The sequence below is a fragment of the Monodon monoceros genome, unplaced genomic scaffold, assembly GCF_005190385.1.
Source record: "Monodon monoceros isolate NGI ecotype Baffin Bay Population unplaced genomic scaffold, NGI_Narwhal_1 Super_Scaffold_9, whole genome shotgun sequence".
Classification (NCBI taxonomy): domain Eukaryota; kingdom Metazoa; phylum Chordata; class Mammalia; order Artiodactyla; family Monodontidae; genus Monodon; species Monodon monoceros.
The window spans coordinates 43,024,400-43,047,477 of NW_021703786.1; the positions used below are offsets into that span (position 1 = coordinate 43,024,400).

Sequence of the window (23,078 nt, forward strand, 5' to 3'; positions counted from 1 at the left end):
CTGAAACCATAAATGGAAACATCTCACTCTCTGACCAAAGCTTTCCATCCTTATAGTTCTTTTAGTAATTTATCATTGGTGAACTTATTCTTTACCTGTATTGGTGCCACAAATGCAGGATTTTCAGTATCTTGGCCTCCCTGGTGTTTTTTTTTCTTTCTTTCTTTTTTTATCATCCCCTTATTCTTGTCACTACAAGTCTTGTTCAATTCAGTGTAGGCTCCATGGCCTGTAACTTCCTCTTTTCTTTTTTTTTTTTAAAACAACTTTCTTGAGGTACAATCAACATACCATAAAATTCACCAATTTTTAGTATACTATTCAATAATGTTTAATACATTCACGGAATTGTAATCTTCATCATAATCCAGTTTTAGAACATTTTAAGCCTGCAATAAGATTCTCCTGCCTATTTAGAGAATTCCTATTCCTACCCTCCAGCCCCAGGCAGCTGCTAATTCGCCGTCTCTGTAGGCTGCCTGGCCTGTGACTTCTAATCATTCTCCTGCCAGAACCACACACCTCCCTTCCCTAACTCTTATTCCACCAGGGATCCATGCTCTGAATCTACCCTAGGGCTGTTGGATGCAGCTGTAGAAAATCATCCAGTGGTGAAGGCTGGCGCCCTACAAATGCAGGATCTCACTAGGTGGGCCCTCAATGCCGCCTGGAATTCTTTGAGTTTCCCTGGTCAGCAGTCTCCCATTTTTTCACAGATCCTATTTCAGATCTTTTGCACATTCCTCAAATCTCCAACCCTGCCACCTCCCCTTTCACACAAACGCAGCGAGATCTTGCTTCCTGCTCCTCAGAGGGAGTGGAAGTCATGAGACAAAACCTTGCTCAATTTTCTGCCATGCTTTTACCACCTCTGCTGCAGTCACACCCACCTCTCTCTGTCTTTTGTAATGAAAGGGGTGCTCCTCCCGCCAAGTGTGATCTTTCCATCTGTCCTCTGGATCTCACATCTCCTGCCACATTACATGTGATCCGCCTCCTTCCCAGTGCTGATACTGATGAGCACCTCTTCCCAAAGGGTCCACTTAGATATTAAGACAATACATGGCAAACACAGAGCAAGCAACGGGCCTCATGGGATTTTGGCTGTTGGTACAAAGGCTCCCATCAAGATAAACTTGTGGCCTTTGTGCTCAGCCCTGCCGGTCTGGCCACACCCATCCTGGCTTCGCCACCACCCTGTCCCTACCTCATGGCATAGGTCATCCGGTCAGGCCGCATGGCTCTCATCATGCAGAGGCACTGCAGGCCTGTCTTGTTCTTCCACTCCTGGGGGAACTTCTCCTTCTCGGGACATTCTGATTCGACAAACTTTTTCCAGCCCTTGGCGGATCCCTCAATGTCCCGATCCAGATTACAGAATTCTTCCATTGATGAAAGTGCCTGAAAAATGTCAGGGAATCTTGCTCTGAAATGCAGTTTCTCCAGAAAGCTGTCATCTGTGTTGTGTTGGGGGTTGGCGGGGGGCAAGGCGGTATTTTAGACATAATTCTGTCTCGTTCATACTCTTTTCTGGAGTCTTGAATCTTCCCGCTCAGTAAACTCAAGGTAGAGGAAGGATTTTGATCAGCTTACCATCAGCAACCTGTCCCAATAATATGCAAGGATAGGAAATGCTCAGCTGTGGAGACCAAGCAGCACCTCCCTCGAGGGTACTGCTGGGAAGAGGGACAAGAAGGGATGCTGGGATTTTTCTGGTCCCGGAGCCCGGACACTTGAAGTCAGTGACTCTTCTCTTTCATTCCCATACTCACACTCACTCTGCCAGCAACGCCTGTCAATTCCTCCCTCAAAATGTCTCTAGAGTCACTGACTTTGTGTTAATGCCAACTTTAACATTTCTCTGTGTCACCTGCTTCCCTAAGCATTAAATCCCAAGGCATAACATCTGAATCAAATCTCTTCATTTAGGGCTTCCCCCCAATCCATCCAGCTAACCAGGTGGCCCATTTCCTCCCTCCTCTGTCCACACACATCTGCCCTCAGCCCTGGAAATGTGCCAGATGATCTCCAAACTTGGTGCCTTGTTCACACTAGTTTCATCACGGGAGTGGTCCTGTTCTCTTCTCCACCAAATTCCACTCCTTTCCTTTCTTGCACTGGTCATGATTGTTTGTCAAGGTTCTACAAGTTGTTAAAGTCCAGTCCAAAATCAGTCACGTCCACCTCTCTAACCTGGAACGCACAGCCCTCCTACCCTTCTTTTGTGGACCACTTGGAACTACTCACAGAGTTGGTAATTTCCAAAATTTCCAAACAGCTCATGCAGCTCAATAACAAAAAAACAAACAACCCAATCCAAAAATGGGCAGAAGACCTAAATAGACATTTCTCCAAAGAAGATATACAGACTGCCAACAAACACATAAAAGAATGCTCAACATCATTAATCATTAGAGAAATGCAAATCAAAACTACAATGAGATATCATCTCACGCCAGTCAGAATGGCCATCATCAAAAAATCTAGAAACAATAAATGCTGGAGGGGGTGTGGAGAAAAGGGAACACTCTTGCACTGCTGGTGGGAATGTGAATTGGTACAGCCACTATGGAGAACAGTATGGAGGTTCCTTAAAAAACTACAAATAGAACTACCATATGACCCAGCAATCCCACTGCTGGGCATATACCCTGAGAAAACCATAATTCAAAAAGAGTCATGTACCAAAATGTTCATTGCAGCTCTATGTACAATAGCCCGGAGATGGAAACAACCTAAGTGCCCATCTTTGGATGAATGGATAAAGAAGATGTGGCACATATATACAATGGAATATTACTCAGCCATACAAAGAAACGAAACTGAGCTATTTGTAATGAGGTGGATAGACCTAGAGTCTGTCATACAGCGTGAAGTAAGTCAGAAAGAGAAAGACAAATACCATATGCTAACACATATATATGGAATTTAAGAAAAAAAAATGTCATGAAGAACCTAGGGGTAAGACAGGAATAAAGACACAGACCTACTAGAGAACAGACTTGAGGATATGGGGAGGGGGAAGGGTGAGCTGTGACAGAGCGAGAGAGAGGCATGGACATATACACACTACCAAACACAAAATAGATAGCTAGTGGGAAGCAGCTGCATAGCACAGGGAGATCAGCTCGGTGCTTTGTGACTGCCTGGAGGAGTGGGATAGGGAGGGTGGGAGGGAGGGAGACGCAAGAGGGAAGAGATATGGGAACATACGTATATGTATAACTGATTCACTTTGTTATAAAGCAGAAACCAACACACCATTGTAAAGCAATTATACACCAATAAAGATGTTTAAAAAAAGGATGTGTGACTGCTGATCACTTTAAAGCCATACCCCTCCCTCTTCCTCTTCTGCTCCACTCCAGGACAAGCTGACAGGTAAGCCTGGGTGCTCCCTCCTTTGGTGCCGAAGGGAAGTTGTATCGTGCAAGCCCCGCCCCACTCCCCAACGACCAGAACACCCGCAAGACACCTCCTTTCCGGGTTCTCTCAAGCTGATTTCAGACTGCTTGGGAGTTCCCCTGCTCTGCCCAGGAAGTCTCATTATGTGAGTTATAAACTCTTTCATGCCTTCTAGTTATGCGCAAGGCGTCATCAGTCTGGACATGGGAACCGCATTTTGGGTGGGGTCCATCCTGTTTCTTCAGAGTGCTCACGTAAATGTTACTCACTTAGGCGGTCGCTTACCTGCAGCCTTTCTGTGGTCACTCAACTCCACTTGTGTGTTCGATCTCTCTAATGAGATTAAAAGCTAGACTGTCTCCAAAGCACTTACTGCAGTGCCATGAATTTTAAGGAATCCTCCATTCTCGTTATGTGAAATCATTCATTCATTTGATATTTATTGGATGCCTGCTACATGCCAGGTACTTGGGAATACAAATGTGAACCAAAAAAATACACTTGCCTTCAGGGAGCTTACAATCCTAAGAGAAAGAGACGAGGGAGGCCTTAGTAGGGATGTAGAATTCTGCTGGGCAGAGAGAGAGGTAGAGGGAAGGGCAGGGCATTTCATGGGGAAGGATCCACAGAGTCCAAGTCTGGAGTGGGGAGGGTGTGGGGCATGGTAGAAGGCAGTGTGACTGTGGAGGACGGGTCTACAGGTGACAAGGGGGAGGTCAGGCTGGAGAAGGACACGTGCACTTGACCAGGGCTCGCCCAGCCTCTTCTCCCGTGTGGAGGAACACATGTCCAGTCCTTAAGTGCCCTTTCACGTGGGCTCTGTGGCTTCCTAATTTCACCCTTAGCATGCAGAGCAGGGAACACACCAGTCATTGTGCTGAGAAGTGGTGTGGAGTGGCACGGGGGATGGCGGAGGATGCACCAGGAGACGAGAGCTCTGCTCTCGACGTCACCTCTTATGAGCCTCTTACGACGCGGAGCCTGTTTTTAAACCTTTGTGGGCTTTGACTTTTTCATTTGGAAAATGAGGCCAAGTAACCGTTGTCTGCATAGCTTATACTCTAATGTAGATACAAGTGCTTTGAAGACTATAAAGCCCCTCTTTGTGCTTTTCTGGGGCTCCTACAGTTACTGAATTGCAATTGCTGGTTTCCTTGTCTGGGACTCCCACAAGATTGTGAGTTCCCTGCGGGCAAGAGCTTTCTGAGCCGTCTCTGTACGCCTCAGGCCTAGCAGGCTGCCTGGCGTTTAGGAAGCGCTCCATTAATAAAGTTTGACATCTGGGCGGCCAGTGGGAGGGCCCTTGACAGGCTGAGAAAAGCTGCAGCTGCAGTAATTATTTCCCTCTGTGCCGAGGACCAAACTTTCCTCTTCTTTCAGGCTGCCACTTCACCCCTCTTCCCAGCTTGCATCACCATTAACCCTCCTGCAGTCCCATTACCCACCCCTGGTGTCACCACAAAACTGAGGAAATTACACGGTGATCAGGGCTCCCAGCTACCGTGGCTGGGTCTGAAATACGCTTTCTTGAAGCTCTGGGTTGAACACAGTTGCAATGTTTAATCTTCCAAATGAGGAAAAGGGATTTCTAACGTTCTAATAAGCTAAATGGAAATGACTAATTAACCTAATTACATTGGACTGGGTAGCAAAGTACAACTGTGCTAAATTGGCAGTCAGAGAGGTAGCCAGGGGCCTTTTCAAAGGCTAACAATGCCCGGTACCACAGATGAGATTCTTTAATGAAGAAGAGAACATGCTGACTGACCAAAAGTGATCAGCAAGGTAATGGCATTGTATGTCTTGCTTCTAAGATCCCTTGGTACTCTGAACTTATTTACAAAACAGAAATAGAGTCACAGATATAGAAAACAAACTTACGGTTACCAGGGGGAATGGGGGGGAAGGATAAATAGGGAGATTGGGATTGACAGATACACACCACTCCATATAAAATAGATAACTAATAAGGACCTACTGTATAGCACAGGGAACTCTTCTCAATACTCTGTAATGACCTATATGGAAAAAGAATCTAAAAATGAGTGGATATATGTATATGTATAACTGATTCATTTTGCAGTGCAGCAGAAACTAACATAATATTGTAAATCAACTATACTACAATAAAAATTTTTTAAGTAAAAAAAAAAAAAGTAAGAGAACATGCCCATTACCTAAAAGTTTAACATTTGATGAGACTTTAAAAATCCTTACAGAGGGTACTAATAAAAGCAGGATATGATCACAAAGATTTCATTCATCACCTGCTTATTAGATCTTCTGGGGAAACAGGGCAATCAATCTTCCTCATCAGACAGGGTGTTTTAAAAAATTTGTTTTATCATGTCCTGTTCAATTATACTTCCTTTGTTTCTTTAGGCTAAAAGCCAACTGAACACTTAAAAAGAGCATTCGTCAGAGGGCGCACGCTGCATTGTGTTTCACCTGCCCACATCCTGCACTGGGCTGGAGATGGATGGGGCTGGACATGGCTGCTCTGGTAACAAAACTCAGAGAGAAAGATAAAGCTTCACTCATTTTTAGAAACCTTTGAACAGCCAGATGAGCTTAGACCGCAAAACAAAACCAAAAAGCAAAGCAAACCAAAGGGTGATGGAACCAAATTGCACCAAGTCGCTTTCGGAGTTGAGCTACGGAAAATGAAAGCAGTGAAGAGTGCTTTTGAATCACTTATTCTTTATGACTTTCGCTGCAGATGGCTTTGTGGGATAACAGAGAGAAAGGCAACTGGACTGAGCCTAACTTGGCAACTCACCATTCCTCAAAGGTTTTCCTTCGATGGACAAATTCTATCAGGCACAGCCCATGTCAACCACAGCATATATACACCTTATAGCTGGGTAATTAATAATCATAACTGTGATAAGGTGAATTGTATGCATATCTTCAAAGATACGTTGAAGAACTAGCCTCCCAGATTTCTGAATGTGACCTTATTTGGGAATAAATAGGCTCTTTGCAGGTGTGATCCTGTTAAGATGAGGTCGGGAGGGTGGGCTCTGATCCATTGTGACTGATGCTCTTATAAGAAAAGAAGAGACGCAAAGACACAGAGGGAAGATGGCCATGTAGGGACCGTGGAGACTGAGGCAGAGATCTGAGTGGTCCTGCCACAAACCAGGAGTGCCTGGGGCTTCCAGAAGCTGGAAGAGGAAAGAAAGGGTCTTCTCCCTGAGGCTCTGGAGGGAGCATGACCTGCCAACACCTTAATTTCAGACTTCTAGCCTCCAGAACTCTGGCAGAATAAATGCTGTGTTTTTAAGCCACCCAGCCTGTGGCACTTTGTTATGGCCATTGTAGGAAACAAATACAACAGCCATAACCCCAACCATAATCGGTTTCCATTTACTGAACATTTATGTGTCTGGCATAACAGATAAGGACACAGAGATAACCTGTCAGAGGCCACACACACTCAACCTTGAACCTGAACCCAGGAATGTCTGACTCCAGAGCCTGGGTTAACTGGTCCATCTCCATCATTGCTCCAGTTCTGCAAATGGGCTCATTTAGAACTGCTTCCCAGAATTTATTTTCCATACGAGCATCAGACTCTGAGTCATTATTCTCAAGCTCTGGGGCCATACTTCCCAGCAGGTAGCCATTGGCCACATGTGAGTATTGAGCAAATGAAATGTGGCCAGTATGACTGAAGAACAGGATTTTTATTTGCATTTTATTTATGTTTTTTTAAAAATTTAACACATTTATTCTTTTTTTTGGTATAGTTGATTTTTTCCTTCATATTATTTATTTAGTTATTTGTTTACTTTTTTACAAATTTTAACACATTTATTCTTTATTTGTTAATTTTAATTATTTTAAAATTTAAGTTTAGAAGCTGGAAATTGCTTTAGTAATTGGAGAACTTTGAAGTATGTTTGAAACAACTTGGGTATATGAATCAAATGTTTTAACTCTAAATTTTATAAAATCTAAATTCAAATCAAGTATTTCTGATGAAGATTTAGGACCTGAATTGATATGTGTTATAAGTGCAAAAAATACACACCAGAATTTAGACTTTTACAAAAATATAAAATATCTCACTTATAACTTTTGTGACAGTTACATATTAAAATGATAATATTTTTGCTGTATTGGGTTAAGGAAAATATATTATTAAAATTACTTTCATCAATTTCATTTTACATTTTTTGCATTTTGCATTTTTAATGTGGCTACTAGAAAAATTTAAATGACACATGTGACGTGCAATATATTTCTTTTGGACAGTGCTACTCTAGATTGCATCTATTCATTCATATCTTATCTTATGTAGCCTAGAAAAGCTGATGGTTTTCCACACATATGCTCTGCACTTATTATAATTATTCTTAGGCATTTTATAACTTTGTGATTTTTGGTTGCTGTTGTGAATGGAGTTCCCCTTTGTTTCTTTCCCAACATATTATTCTCCTTCTCATTTGCCAGACTGGGTTCAGAATGACAAACGGAGCTAATATATAAAAAATCACACCTCTATTATTTAGATCAGGGATCAGAAAACTGTGGCCTGCAGGGACAATCTGGCCCACCATCTGTGTTTGTAAATAAAGTTTTATTGGAACTCAGCCATTTCCATTTGCTTACCTATGGTGTGTGACTTTGGCAGAGTTGAATAGTTGTGACAGAGTGTGGCCCTCAAAGCCTAGATATTTGCTATGTGACCCTGTGCAGAAAAAGTTTGATGACTCTTGATTTAGACATAGCCCTAAAGATGATTAAAAGAAGAGCTACAGACTCTGAAAAAAAGTTAGAAAAACATTTTGGGCAATGGCAGCATTTCCCAAGATGACTCCTTTGAAGAGGGCAGCACGTACATAAATGATTAAGTGCTGGGGTTTTGTTATAAAGTAAATCAACTTGGATGGATCTCAAGGGAGTTACGCTGAGTGATCAAGCCAGTCCCCAAAGGTTACATACTGTATAATTCCATTTATATAACATCCTTGAAACGACAAAATTATACAAATGGAGTACAGATTAGTGGTTGCCAGGCATTAGGAACTGGGGGAGGGAGGAGGTTGTTGTTTCTATAACAGGGTGACATACACACCAGACGGAGTTTTCTGGGTCTTGACTGTGGTGGTGATTACATGATAAATGTGTGTGATAAAACTAAACACACACACACACGTGCATGAAAAACAGGTGTAATCAGAATAGAGTAGTGGATTGTACCAATGTCAGCTTCCTGGATGTGATATTGTGCTACAGGAAAGCTAGATGTGACCACTGTGGGGAATGGGGTACAAAGAATCTCTGTTATTTATTATAATTGCACGTGAATCATTGTCTCAAAAAATTTTAGAAAAAGAGAGACAATCATATTACTTCAGACTCAGACTTCCTTGTGCTACAGAACATGTAGGAAAGCCAGCAGACATGGAAGGTTATAAATAGGATTCACTTTGTGCAGGTGCCATCTTCACACGGCAACAGCACCTGCCGTGGGGCTCCTGCAGGTGGGGACTGGACCTCCTCCCACCTGGAGAGTGCGTCTAGACTCTGGGGCTGGTGGTCACCCGGTCCACGCTTACTGCTCAGCCCTGTGAATGCAGGCATGGTCCCTACTGAAAGGAGCTCATAGCTTGTGATCTTTTTGATGTTCGTAGAATCTCAATGAAACTAAGCTAGATAACATGGAAGGAAGATGGACTTTGCCATCAGACAGACCAGAACTCGATTCCTGGATCTGCTACTTATAAGATGAATGATCTCACTTTTCTTACATGTTAAGTGGGAAAAAGTAATACCTACTGCCCAGGTGAACATGAGAATAAAATAAGATAGTGAATTTTTAAGGTGCGCTATAAATGTGAGCTATTATTAACCACTGAGAACCCCAGGCTGGAACGCGTTCCTTGCTTTGAGGCTGTCAGGACCCATGGGGAGATGGACGGCTGGCAGAGGCCTGGCACCTGTTCACTCCACGGAAATGCTTGCACAGCATCTCCACCCCAGCCCTGGCCTCACAGAGGAGCCCGCATTCCGGCCCTGAGCGCTGGCAGGTGGAAGGCAGCTCCGCTGAGTCAGAAACACTCACAGGGTCCTTCTGTTCCCTAACATCCTAGAGGCAAAGCCCACGCACAAGCACACGCACCTGCTCCTGCTCTGCAAAGCCTTCCCCGTAGGCCTGGGAAGGGGGAGTGCTGCCATGGGGTGCAGACAAAGGGACGGACGCACCAATGTTTAACACAGCTCATGGTGAGCCCCCAAACACACCCCTGCTGGCTTCCTGGGGACAAGTGTCAGGAAAACACTCCAGGAGAGGAGAACGTGACTTTCGCCCTAGGGGCTGGTACTGACCTTGATGCCACCCCAGGCCTGATGGGAGAGGAACTCCACGGGACTGGTGACGTCTGTCTGCACTGGAGATCGAAGCAGGAAGTCCAACTCTGCTGCACTGACTTCCTGGTTCAGGAGGAGAATCTGCAATGTGGGAGGACAGTGCTGCAGTTCTTTAGCTGGCGGCAGTCACGGGTCCCAGAGATCTCTGGGGTTGTCACTCAGTGTAACTAGTGCCACTTCTAACGCTAGAGCCCGCCCGTCAATTTTGGTTGTTGAAAGAGGATGAAGTGGGAGAAAGTGTATATCTGTGCAAATCACCTCTGGGTGCAACTGACTTCACCCCAAATATCAGCATGAGTTAAATGCACACAGTGAATAACTGCATCTTGTCAAGCAAGGACTTCATGGATCCATCATAAATGCCATGAAGTACCTGCCTACAATCTCACAGAGAAGATGACACATGCAAATGACATGATTTGAGGAGGCTGTCAAAGTAACGGATGAACACATGCAAAATAGAAGTGCACATGTGAATCAACACTGCTAATGGTGTTCCAGAACGGGGGAGTGGCCAGCAAGCAGGGGCGGGGGATGAATTTGGCTCAACTTTCTCTAAGTGGTCCTGAATTGGGTTTTAGAGATGCTAAGCGATGGGAAGATTTGGGCAAGATTTCCGTGGGGCGGGGGCAGTGGAAAGTGCAGAGGCTTGGGGGGGAATCAGTGCGGTGCGTTGGGCAGGTGGTGCAAAGCACTCGGCTGGGTTAGAACTAAAAATTCACGCTGAGAGGCGCTCAGGAAATTGTTCGGCCCCTTTCAGATGGCATTCTCCGCTGAAAACTTACAGATGGGAATACTCACGAAGAAAAAATAATTTGGTTAGTTTGAGGAAAAGTCTTTTAAGGAGAAAACAGGCTAGAAATAGCAGGTGAGGTGAAGAAGCCCTTGTAAAACGAGGTTGAAATATTTATGAGGGGAGTGGAGTGACAGCTGGGGGTGGAAGCTCCTTAGGGTTTGGGGTAAATGAGTGGCAGGAGGGAAATGTGTCTGTGCTGGGGCTCAAGTTCCTTCTGTGATGGCCAAGCTGTCATCTGGGCTGGAGAGGGGAACACAGAGGGTGAGAGGGATAAGTCACACTAACATTCCTCCGTGAATTTAGGCTTCGGAACGTGCAAACAGAGTCAGCGCAGGAGTGATTATGGAATATCTGACTTTTAGAATTGGAAGAGACCTACAGGATAATCTGGTCTGTGCTTCTAATTTATATATGAAAAAAAAAATCCCAATCCTAAATGATTAGATAGATGCAAGGGAATAAATTTCCATGGTTTTCTGACGTTGAGAATAAGCAGAAGGCAAGGGTTTCTTATTAACACTGGAAGCCCTGATGCTCTCAAGCCCTTGAGAACCAGCGTTCTTAAGGAGTTTTCTAAGGCCAAGGCTGCTATGGCTATAGAAGGACATTTGCAATTTCTTATTCTGGGGGAAGGTTTGGACATTAAACTTGCAACCTTAAAGGTAAATAAATAATTAGGGATACTCTAACAAAGTTCTTACTGCATCTCAAAAAGTATCTCGTTATTAGTAGGGCCATTCAGTTTCATCCTCAGTGCTAGTTGGGATTGATTGGTAGTGGCTGCTGGAGGGCTCTGTTGAGGAGGATCTTAGATCATCCAGGATCACCAAGAAAAAGTAAAATGGTTGATTAAGCACGTCTGCCATGAGTGGGACAATGGTGGGGGCAGCATGTGTGCAACATATTGGACCTTCTTATCTGATGCCTCTGCTTAGAGCGCAAAAGTCTTCACAGACAATGGAAACTGATGTTAAGAGAAGAAAGTTTCTTTACACCTGCTGGTTGGGCATATACAGTGACCTGTTTTCTGGAAATTTCTTCAATCCACTTTTACCTGAAAGGTGAGCTGGGAAAGGTAGGTCAGCTTATCACACTCAAAGAGCCCACGGGTGGTGTACTGGTGCATAGAGAAGGTGATGCTGTCTATTAGATTGGCCACCCGTTCCTTGAGGCTCTCATTGGGAGCAGCCTTCTCCACAGCCTTCTGGAAGACGATGTTGAAGGCCTGGGGACAGAAGGTAGGACACTGGTAATTTACACAGCTCTGTGTACGTAGCTAGTAGTACTACCTGTGATGAGTATGACGATTTGCCAGCCACAGAAATGTTTTCCCAGCATAATCTGCCAAGAAGGTACAGTGGCAACAAGAAAACTCTTGTCTTAGTTTGCTAAGCTCGTCTTAATTGGCTTATATAAATTATTACGTTGTCACAAAGTGGGCAAAGCTATGGGGCATATAGAGAAGAGCCGACAGTTTTGGTCAGTGAAAAATAAATGTCCAGTGGCCAAAATAATTAAATTAAATCCAATAAGTTTTGTTGGAAAGTAAACACAGTCAATGGTAACCAGTTAGGATGGACGATTCTATCCTCTAGATCAGCCGTCCCCAACATTTTTGGCACCAGTTTCGTGGAAGACAGATTTTCCCCAGATGGGGGGTGGGGGGGTGGGGGGTGGTTCAGGCGGTAATGTGAGCGATGGGGAGCGGCAGATGAAGCTTTGCTTGCTCGCCTGCCGTTCACCTCCTGCTGTGCGGCCTGGTTCCTAACAGGCCGCAGACCAGGGGGTTGGGGATCCCTGCATCTAGATTATAAAATTCCCGATGGTACATTCAATATCATGTACAACTTTGCTGTCTAGAAGAGACCCTTGTACATAATAGGCACGCAGAATATTTTCAATTAATTACTTTTCCTTTTGGTAATGATCAGAACATCAGGTGTTCCTTGTTTTTCTTTCTAGTAATTCTGCATTGTTTGGTGAGTCCACTTACATGTGCTTTTTTCTTATGGACCCTTGCTGCAATGGTGGGAGCAGAGCCTGCTTTGGTTACATCTTCTGAACTATACATTATGGGTATAATATGAAATAAAAATCATATGAATCAATTTTCCATTGTTTTAAACTTAGATATAGACTATTTATAAAAAATTAATATTAGGAATGCTGCATTTTGAATGTGATATGAATAGAATGAATCATTAAAGAAAATAAAAATTAAGATATAATCGGGTCTTTTCAATTTTTGGCTATGCAGATTTCCAGTCTTCTTGGTTTTTTTTGTTTGTTTTGTTTTGTTTGTTTTGAACACATATTTTCATGTGCCTCATCTAATCTCCTTTTGTCAGAAAGAGTCACTGAGGTAGATTTCAACTACTCTCAGAACTGTGGAAGTGATCCCGTAGTTATTAGGCTTATCATGCTAACTTTTATACTGTTTTAAAATCTTTTATAATTCTTTCATATGGGGCTTTGACCTGAATATAATGCCAAGTATTGGATTTCGTTTATAAACATAAAATATTACAAACACAGTTCACTTAATCTGCAGAGACTCTGAGTTGAGGGAAGGGGATTGGGACAGGATGGAATGCCATCTCCAACTGAATGAGTTCCAGGTAGTGGAGGCCCTCACCTCATCCCCACACCCTGGCCTCCATATGGCAGCTGAGCTTCACAGAATGAGGTGTGTGCTCTGAATCTGTGTGTGTGTGTGTCCTCTCTGTTTGTTGGGTTAAACCAGAGAAGTTGTTCAGAAATGCTCCACCACCCCCTAAGACCTCTTCAATTGTGGTCTTTTGGTGAATGCCTTAGGGGAGAAAGATATACTTTCAGAGATGTACTTAAAATTTATAGGTCTTTATTTTTTCATGAGTAAGATAAGCTTAGTCAGCACTTACAATTTGCTAACATCTTTGGTTTTAGAAATATCTCAGCAACCATAAAGCAGTAGCTTTGAGGATATTAGGGTAATAAGGAAAGTAATTTAAAGTTGGACTATTATCATGGCCTGCTTTGGTTTTAACTGATAAAAATGACATGCACATTTGATCATCCCGATTAGATTTTAAGCTCTTTGGGGCAGGGGTCACTTCTCATGTTTCTTGGTATCCTCTTCCACACTTTCAGTAAGCACAGTTCCTGCTGTAATATATGTACTTAGTGAGTGAGGCCAAGACCTGCTGTGGTCTCTCCTGCTGTTCTAGCCAAATAACCAATGAGTCATGAAAGACGCAATTAAAGAGACGAGGACTGTAAGGCAGTGGAGCTGCTCTCCTGGGTTTGATCTTAAATAGCTGCCACAGCTAATGAAACACAGATAAGCCCTCGTGGAGAGCTGCACTGGCTGTACTACACTGCTGAATTATGACTGTTCAGAAAATTCCAGGTGTAAGCCACCTTGAGGGAAAATCGGTATATCGGGTGGATCCTGCCGAGGTCATTCATGATGAAGTAGAGCAGAGAGGCCCGGGCAGCTGCCGGCCGATAGTGTTCCCGGGCCTCGTCGATTTTCACCTCCGTCACCTTGGCCTCCTGCACCTGTCAGAAAAATCAATAGGGGTCCGTTGTTCAAACCAACCAGGGCTACCTGAGAATCAGCGTGGCCTCTCTGTGTAAGCACCTTGTGTCTGTGTGTGCAGTGGGTGGACCGGGATGGGGGGAGCAGCTAGAGGGTAGAAGGCTGCCATGGTTTTCCTTAACTGAGCTTGAGTGAGGAAGAGATGACACACTCCTAGTCCTTCACAAGGTGAAAGTGTCAGCCCCTCCAGTGGGGACCTGTGGGAGATACACACACACACACACACACAACTTGAAAAATAAGCCAGAATTCTAGGCAATGGAATCCAGTAAAAGCAGCATACTCTAATTTTCTGTTTTCTTAATTTTTATGAGTTAATATGTAAATTCACAAAGAAGATCTCTTTCAATGGAGGTCTATTTTCAGAAAATTTATCGGAGGTAAAAATGAGGAAAGAGACCTAAGCGTCAGACAGGGATTCTGTAAGAACATGCTATTAAATACACCCTCAGTATGACCTGTCACGCTCCAGCATACAGTGAAACTACTGATAATTCATGAGAGTCCTGCAGGAAAAAACAATGAGCACTACTGAAGATGAGCTCTCAATAAACAATTACGAACTTCAGGAGGAAGTGTTACCAAAGGGGACAATTAGAAGACCCCCTACCTCTCCCTCCCAAAAAAAAATCCCAGAAAGATTAGAATCCCAAGAGCTGAAGATGACTGAGCTACCTACCATTAGCTAATTGTGTTTAAAAGCAGTAGAGATAAAAGAAAGCATAAAATCAGGACATTATAAAAAAGAGAACAGACATTACCTGAAAAAGAACTAACTAGAACTTCTAAAAACAAGAATACAGTGATTAAAATGGAAAACTCAGTGACTGGTTAAATAATGGACTTGAATTGAAAGAGAATAAGCAAACTAAAAGATAAATTCTGAGGAAATTGTTACACAAGCAGCTCAGAGAGAAATAAAGATGGAAAATATGTAAAAGAGGTTGAGACTTGGCAGATAAAATGAAAAGATTTAAAATACATCTAAAAAAAAAAAGAAAAAGAAATACGTTTAACAGAAATGAGTACAGAATAGAGAGAGAGAGGTAATATTTGAGCTATAGTAGTTAAGAACTTTCCAAAATTGATTAAAGACCAGAGATTTTACTTTGAAGAAGCAGTCAATGTCAAAGACAGCTTACTATCCACAGGCTGCTGAAGAAGTAATTATTTGTTTCAATCAGAAGAAAACTGAATCCAAAAGGAATAAATGAGATGCAAGAATTCCTTAAATATACAGTCAATCTAAATAACAAAGCCTACTGGGGACTTCCCTCGTGGTCCAGGGTTAAGACTCCATGCTTCCACTACAGGGGGCACAGGTTGGATCCCTGGTCAGGGAACTAAGATCCCACATGCCGTGTGGTGCGGCCCAAAAACAAATATTATAAAAAAATAACAAAGACTATAAAAAACATGATCAGTTTGGAAGTAGTAGATAAAAGCAAGGTGGAACTAAAGTGTTATAAAACAGTAGCAGAAGATGGAAAAAATGACCAAGTATTCTAACATCCTAATATTGTTTTGGAAAAGGCTAGATATAGTGCTTAATTTTAGACTTTGTTAAGTCAATACATATATTGTTAAGTCACCTATAAAATGAAATATATTTCTCATATATAAATGAAACAAAGTTAATTAATAAAATAGAGTAAATAACTTTAAAATCAACAAAGGATTAAAGAGGATGATAAAGAAAATTCAAGAAAGGAGAAAAAATAAACAAAAAGCATGGTTAAAAGAAAGTACAAATTGAGATAGTAGAAAGAAATCCAACTATATCAGTAATGTTAGTAAATGTAAATTGGTCAAGTTCAGTAGTTAAAAGACAAAGATTCTCAGGATGGAGTGGAATGGAATAAAAATCACATAATTGCTCAGATTGTGTTACCACAGATTCATACTGTCCATGCTCACCTGGGTCCTTAATGCTGTGCATTAATCTATGTCCTTAGTCAACTTTCATTCTCGTCTCCCACAACAACTATTGTAAACCTTCACTCCCTTCCCCAAGCACCCTACGTCATCACCATCCCCTCATTCTAAGCAGATGACCATGACTATGACTCATGCTTTCACAGATGTATTGTATAGGGACCATCAGGAAGGGGTTTCCTTAATTCTGCCTTCCCTCCCACTCCCTTAATTTTCTGACCCCCCTGACCCCATTGCTCACATTGACTTATGGACCATTTGTAGATTTATGTTTGCCCCCTCTCCCCCATTATATTGGAATTAACTCTCCATATTTCTAAAGATAAGCTCTTCATCAGTGACCTGAATTACATTTCCCCTGATTTCTTATGTACCCCATTGTACTAATCACTACTTCTCATTTCTGTACATTCAACTCTTCTTCTCAATGGCTCCTTTTCCTTTACAATCCATGCATCCTCCAATGTCCAGCTAGGATCTTAGTAAGCTCAGTCTCTGCCATCTTGGAGAAAAATCCTCCAAGGATGCTATGCCCTCCTTAAGTTACAATCCTTTCTCTTTCTACCATTTTATAGTCTGGCTTCTTTAAAGAGTTGTCTATACTCACTTCCCCTTTCTCAACTCCCATTTACTCTCATTCTAAGGCAGTCTGGCTTCTGCTTCTGCTACTTCATGGAAATCATTCTCCTCAAGATTATTGATAACTCCTTTTTGCAAAATTCAGTGGATACATCTCAGTTGTATCTTATTTGCATTCTCAGCATCATTTGACACCATTGACATCCCTTCCTGAAATGCTTTCTTTCATAATGCCTTATCTACCTGCTTTTCCTCCCACCTCCGCTCTATTCCATGCTTTCCATCTTCTGTACTTGTCCTGAAATGCATTAATATACTTCAGTGCTCTACTCCCAGTCTTATCACTGCACACACACCTTCCAGGTGACTTCATCCATTCCTAAAGTTTCAACAATCAACTACTTGCTAAAAAGTCTCAGCACTCTATCACCAGCCAAGATCATATATCCCCAAACCCACGGGATGTTCCCATGTGCATGGCCCAGAGGCATTTCAAACTCAACATTACATAAACTAAAATCATCATTTCTTCTCACCCCCAAATCCACTTATGCTCTCTTCTCTCAGGTGTTGGCACCAATATCTATCTAGATGTTTATTCCTGGAACTGAGACATTTCCTTGACAATACTTTTATCCATATATAATCATATCCAATCAGTTAACAAGTTTTCCAATTCTATCTCCTTGAAGTTGCCCATAGCTCTTGCATTTGCCCACTTCTTTGTACCATCACTGCCAGCCCTACTTCAGAATGCCATCACTTCTAATCTGAATTACTGTACCTCCTCCTGCTTTCTCTGCCTCCTGCTTCCCCAAGTTCTCCTCTGGATTGGAGCTGGAGTGATCTTCCTAAAGCACAGATCTGATCATGTTACTCTCTTGTCTAAAGAGGGAAAAAAACCCACCTCTTTTAGGAACCCTAACTACCATCTACAGCCCACACTTCTTAGCATGGTCTACAAAATCCTTTGTGATGGAGCCAGCCTCCCTTTCATGCCTCATCTCCAGTGACTACTTCCATCCCCTCTACAATCTCTCAATGTTCCACTCATACTAAATGGAAACATCCTTCTACCGCTAACCCAACATGGGTTGAGTGCTCTTCCTCTGTGTGTTCATGACTCCCCATGCTTCCTCTCCCACAGCCCTCATCACAGTTTTGTAATTGCCTGTCCTTCTCCCTTAGAGGACCAGGTCCTGGAAGCCTGGGATTCTTGGCCTCCTTGTGGTACCCCCACCTTCTGCCATGGAATTTGGAATATAACAGCTTCCAACCAAGTATTCATTGGATGAATGAATGAGAAAAAGAAGACAAGGGCTTCCCTGGTGGCGCAGTGGTTGAGGGTCTGCCTGCCGATGCAGGGAACACGAGTTCGTGCCCCGGTCCGGGAAGATCCCACATGCCGTGGGGCAGCTGGGCCCGTGAGCCATGGCCACTGAGCCTGCGCGTCCAGAGCCTGTGCTCCGCAACGGGAGAGGCCACAGCAGTGAGAGGCCCACATACCGCAAAAAAAAAAAAAAAAGAAGACAAAAAGAAAAGAAACAACAAAAGAATAAAAGGCTGCATACAAAAAGCCTGGCACACAGCAGGTGCTCAATAATTGTTCATTGACTTTAAAGAAAAGGATAAAGAAAGAGAGGAGGAGGTAGGGAGAAGAGACCAACATGGTCAATTCCATCTCTGACCTTCTCCCTCTGTGTGAGTTGGGCTCTGTTCCCCCATCTCTCCTGCCCAGGGCAGTGGAACTTCTACCATAATAGTTTTACAAACTTTGCATGCCCCTCTCTAGAGACATGGAGGCCGTAGAGAACCAGCAGTAAAACCTGGTGGTCACACAGCGACTGAGGAGACAAGGCGAGGCTGGACCTTCCTCCTTTCAGTCTCTCATTCCAGCCTTAGTTGTCTGTTATCTCAGAGTGAGTAGGACCTGGTTTGTCTGCCCTGCCCATCATTACTTTTCATTTTTCCTAACTTGTCCCTACCTCGAACAATATCTTATTTCTCATATTTGGAGAAATCCCAATAAACTGACAATAAAGGTATTCCTTCAAAGGTGCATCATTCCTGGACACTGTTACAGACATGCTTATCCTGCTCAGGACCAGTAACTTAATTCCTCTTCTGGTCCAAGAGCAGGACCGAGAATGTGAAAGGGGCCCTGTAGGGTCAGCAGCCTGCTGGGGAAGGGCAGACTTTTATTCCCGCAAGGGGGAATAAAAGTCTCCCGAACGTTGTGAAACAAAGGAAGGAAGCTATATGCTAAGTAGTTTCACAGGATGATACACCGTTTTTTTTTTTTTGAGAGCTGAGTTTCCCTGGACGTCGTTGAAGTTTTCCCATTAAAATCAGACTTGCGAGATTTTGGCAGGCTGTGAGTTTTCTCGGGGTGCAATCAGGCCTGAACCAGCCAACTTGTACAACAGTGTGATTCCTTAGCTTCAAGGCAATTCCATGGACACACTGAGGTAGTCAGTTTGAGCGACTGTTTCCTGCACAGAACACGAGGCCCTGCGCAGATGTAAGTACTCGTCAAACGTTTGTGGAGTACAGCTGTCAAGAGCATTTCCCAGGAGATGGGGGCACTCCATAACGCAGGATGTGAGGTAGTCATTGCAGGAATCCTGCCTAGCTTGACTTTCTAGGAGACACTCAGGAAGATGGAAGAGCCACCTGTTACTCTTTTTTTTCCCCTAGAAGTCGGACTCAGGGAGCAGGAGGAGGGCCTCTGTCCGCCAGCCTAGGCTGCCAGGTCTTACCTTTTTCTCAACTTCCGCAGCAGTCTGCTTGGTGATCTCAAGGTTCTCCAACAAGGCCGTTTCTCCCAGGAAGTTCCCAGAGGCCGAGGAAAGGCGAGAAAGCAGGTTGTCTTCTAATGTTTTGAGGGTGATTTTGAAGCCATTCTGCTGCTTCGTGAGATCTGACTGCAAATATCGCATAAGAGAAAGTCAGGTGTAGAAGCCCAGAGCATCCTGTTCTCGGGGTAGCTCTGAATAGATAAAAGGTTATGGGCCAGAATCCCTTCCCTTAGCAAACTGGAAGCAGGATAGCAGAGTGCTTGGGACCACAAGCAGACAAAATCAGCAGGAGACCTGAACCCCAACTGTACCAGTTACTAGTCATGTGACCTTGGGCTGAGTTACCTCTTAACACGTCATAACCTCAGCTGGGTTAACCCCAGCCCTACTCGTAGGAGTGCTGTACAAGGCTTAGCACAATGCTGGGACACGGTCTAGTCACTAAATGGAAGTTATTTCTGGGAATAGTTAGAGGGTGGGGTCAAGTTTTACTTCTCCGGAAGGTCCCGTCTATCACCACTTTGCTGGCCCCCAAGGGAAGAGCTCTCCTATAGATGACCTTAAAAAAAAAAACCAACTAGAAATGGTTTTATACAGTTTCGACAAGATGATCGCAGGAGCCCTCCTTAAGGCTGGAGTGGGGCCTTGGTATCCAGGCAGATCTTACCTCCTCTCCCTTTCTGACTGTTAGGTTCTACGTCCTAAAGCACTGGGCACTCTCTTACTGTGGGTGGGTGCACATGTAACCTCAGGCAGCTGCGCTTTCTCTGCTCTTGTACCGCCTGGGATTATTGCCTTTGGATCCATGGAAAGAACACTTCTTGTTGGAGGGCCCAGCCACAGTCACCCTGGCCTATCTTCTGTTTCTTAAAAACACATGCCTCCATCTTGCTTTATAACCAGAATTCACTCTTCTCTCTGCTGCGGGTGCTCTGAACCAAAGGCTCATGCCACCTCCTCACAGAATCTTTTTCTGACCTTTCCAATTTAAATAAGCCCCCTGGCACTCTAATATCTCCCTGCTTTTAAAATCTAATCGTGTCTAAGGAGAGGGGAAAAGGATACTATTTGCTATGGACAAAAGTGTGCCCCCCCCCAAGTTCATATGTTGAAGCCCTAACTCTCCCCTCCCCCATGTGACTGTATTGGAGGTGGAGGTAATTAAGGTTAAATGAGGTCATGAGGATGGGGTCCTCATGGTGGGATTAGTGCCCTTGTAAGCAGAGACATCAGAGAGCTTGCTCTCTCTGCACACACAAGGAAGAGGTCTATGAGTACATGGTGAGACACTGGCCACCTACCAGCCAGGAAGAGAGGTCTCACCAGAAACTGGACCCCTAACTCAGACTTCCAGCTTCCAGACTGTGAGAAAATAAATGTCTGCTGCTCAAGCCACATAGTCTATGGTATTTTGTGATGGCAGCCCAAGCTGATTAAGACGCTACCCTAAAGTGGCTGAATCCGTTTCTACTGCCCTTGCAGGACTGAACCCCACTTAGTTCTGGACACAGACGCGGAGCACATGTGGTGAGAGGCCCAAACATGTTCCTGTACAGCCTGTGCCAGTCCTGCTCTTGGACAGGAGTGGGGGTTCTCCCAGCTGCCTCCTGCCTCCTGTTCTTCAGCCTGCTCTATCCTCTGTTTCCCAGTAGGGTGTTCCAGGTGGCTTCATGGTGCTGGCGCTCCTCCGAGCTCTAGTGAAACCACGCTGCTCAGCTTCTGGAGGAACAGTCCCACCTATCCCAGAGCAGGGCACACGGCAAGGTCTGGTGGCAGGGCATCTCCTTCCTCCCTTCCTTGCTGGGTACCTGACGCACCTTCAGCTTCTCCAGGTCTGGCCTCTCCATGCTGACCACAGCGGCCAGCAGCTGGTCCTCCAGGCCATCCCTGGTCACGGTGAAGTTGATCAGGGTGGCCTGAGCCTGCAGCTCGGGTTGGTAGTGAGGATTGGCCAGCTTGGTGTGAAGGATGAGCCGGAACTTGGGATTGTACTCACACTCTTTGTCTCCGATTTTAATGAACCTGGAACACAAGGGCTCATGTGAAGGTGGAGTGCCTTCCTGTGAGCTTTGGTCAGGGACAGAATCCTAGACGGGTTTTTTTTGCAAAATCACAGCAAATAATATTGCCATACTCAGATGACTCCTCCCGAGCATGTCTAGGTTGAGCCCTCAGGCAGGGAACAGGGGTGGAGGGTGACAGACCTTCTCCCACAGCCACCACATCTGATTTTGCAGGCACAGCTGGAGGAAGAGCCACTCACTTTGTGGTCCGTGTACGTGAGCGCATTATGGAACATTTCCAGCAGATGGCAGTAAAGCATTTGCAGGAAGGGGAACCTTCCTTGCACGAAGGTGATTTATAGGCTAGCAATAGGGCTTACTTTGTCTCATGGCTGATGGAGCATTACTTCTACGGGTGAAAATCGTTAATTAAGTAAATAAGCACGTCCTAAGGACTTGAAAAGGCGGCTTATGGCCTGGGCAGTGGGTGAGGCTCCCTTCTGATAATTCTCACCCCCCTCCTATGTGCCTGTGGCCCTTGTCCTGCCCCTCTTTTCCTCCTCCTCCTCCTCCCAGACTCTTGCTGAGCCCTGATCAGCCACCAGCACCCAGAGCAACAGGGGTTCATCAAGCTGACAAAGCACTGAGCTCTCAGAACTCAGACGACTGCCTTAGATGAAATGCTCACGGTTCAAAGTCAGATTGCTTTTTCACCACCTTCCCTCTAACGCTGCTCTAGACTAGTGCACTGGGGTCGTTGAGCAGCAAGCCAGTGAGCTGGCTGATGGAAGTTCCTCTGGAACTGCCTCTAGGGCATGAGGGCAGCTAAATGTTCCTCTTCTGGCAGAATGAAAGGTGTGCTTCGGGGGGGCTACTTGATGTGAGCCGAGGAGAGGAAGTTCTAGGAGGAGCGGGTCTGTGCACAGCTCTACCAGGGGCCGTGAACCAGCCCCTCAGAAGGGCCAGCAGTATAGCTGGGTCTCACCGTCCTTTCTTAACGCCTTCTCTCCCAAGCAGGGGTCCCAGCACAGGATCGATGGACTCCTCTAGGTTTTCAATCAGCACCACCTCCCCAGCTTCCAGGGCATGCTCGACAGTTTGAAGGTAGCTGAGGAGACAGGTGGGCGGAGCAAGCCTGCATCAAGGGGTGGACTGGAGACAGTCAACAGGCAGCCGTGGCCCTGAAGCACAGCAGTAAACTTGGAGGCACCGCTATCTGGGATGACGTCAGACAGCTGGCATATTTTTCTCTATCTAAAATGATACTTATGTGATCTGAACTATTTCTTATAAAAAGGGAAAAATGACAAAATGCAAAAAAGAATATGAAAATTAACTGTCATCCTTGTGTCATTTACATTTTGGTATTGCCTGTAGATGTTTGGATATATTTTCAAGTTTATTATTACTATTTCTATTTATTTTATATTATTTATATTTTTATTTATGTCTGCATTTATATTTATATTTATTTGATCCATGTAGCTCATTTGTTTTATAACCTGGTTTTTGTGCATAAAATGTAAATATTTTACCATGTCATTAAATATTCTTCTATAACAATATTTATGTGCCTGGGTATTAGACTGTATTGATACACCTTA

General features: G+C 44.2%; 1 protein-coding gene across 1 annotated transcript in view; it reads right to left on the reverse strand.

Annotated features, from left to right (window-relative positions):
* DNAH9 (dynein axonemal heavy chain 9) overlaps window positions 1-23,078 on the reverse strand; it is a 301,339-nt gene that overhangs the window by 38,987 nt on the left and 239,274 nt on the right. Inside the window, exons 54-60 of the mRNA XM_029211821.1 lie at window positions 22,460-22,582; window positions 21,289-21,493; window positions 19,433-19,597; window positions 13,979-14,119; window positions 11,634-11,804; window positions 9,742-9,864; window positions 1,208-1,401 (exon numbers count right to left, since the gene is read on the reverse strand). Coding sequence (XP_029067654.1) covers window positions 1,208-1,401; window positions 9,742-9,864; window positions 11,634-11,804; window positions 13,979-14,119; window positions 19,433-19,597; window positions 21,289-21,493; window positions 22,460-22,582 — 1,122 coding nt within the window. The remainder of the gene's footprint in view (window positions 1-1,207; window positions 1,402-9,741; window positions 9,865-11,633; window positions 11,805-13,978; window positions 14,120-19,432; window positions 19,598-21,288; window positions 21,494-22,459; window positions 22,583-23,078) is intronic.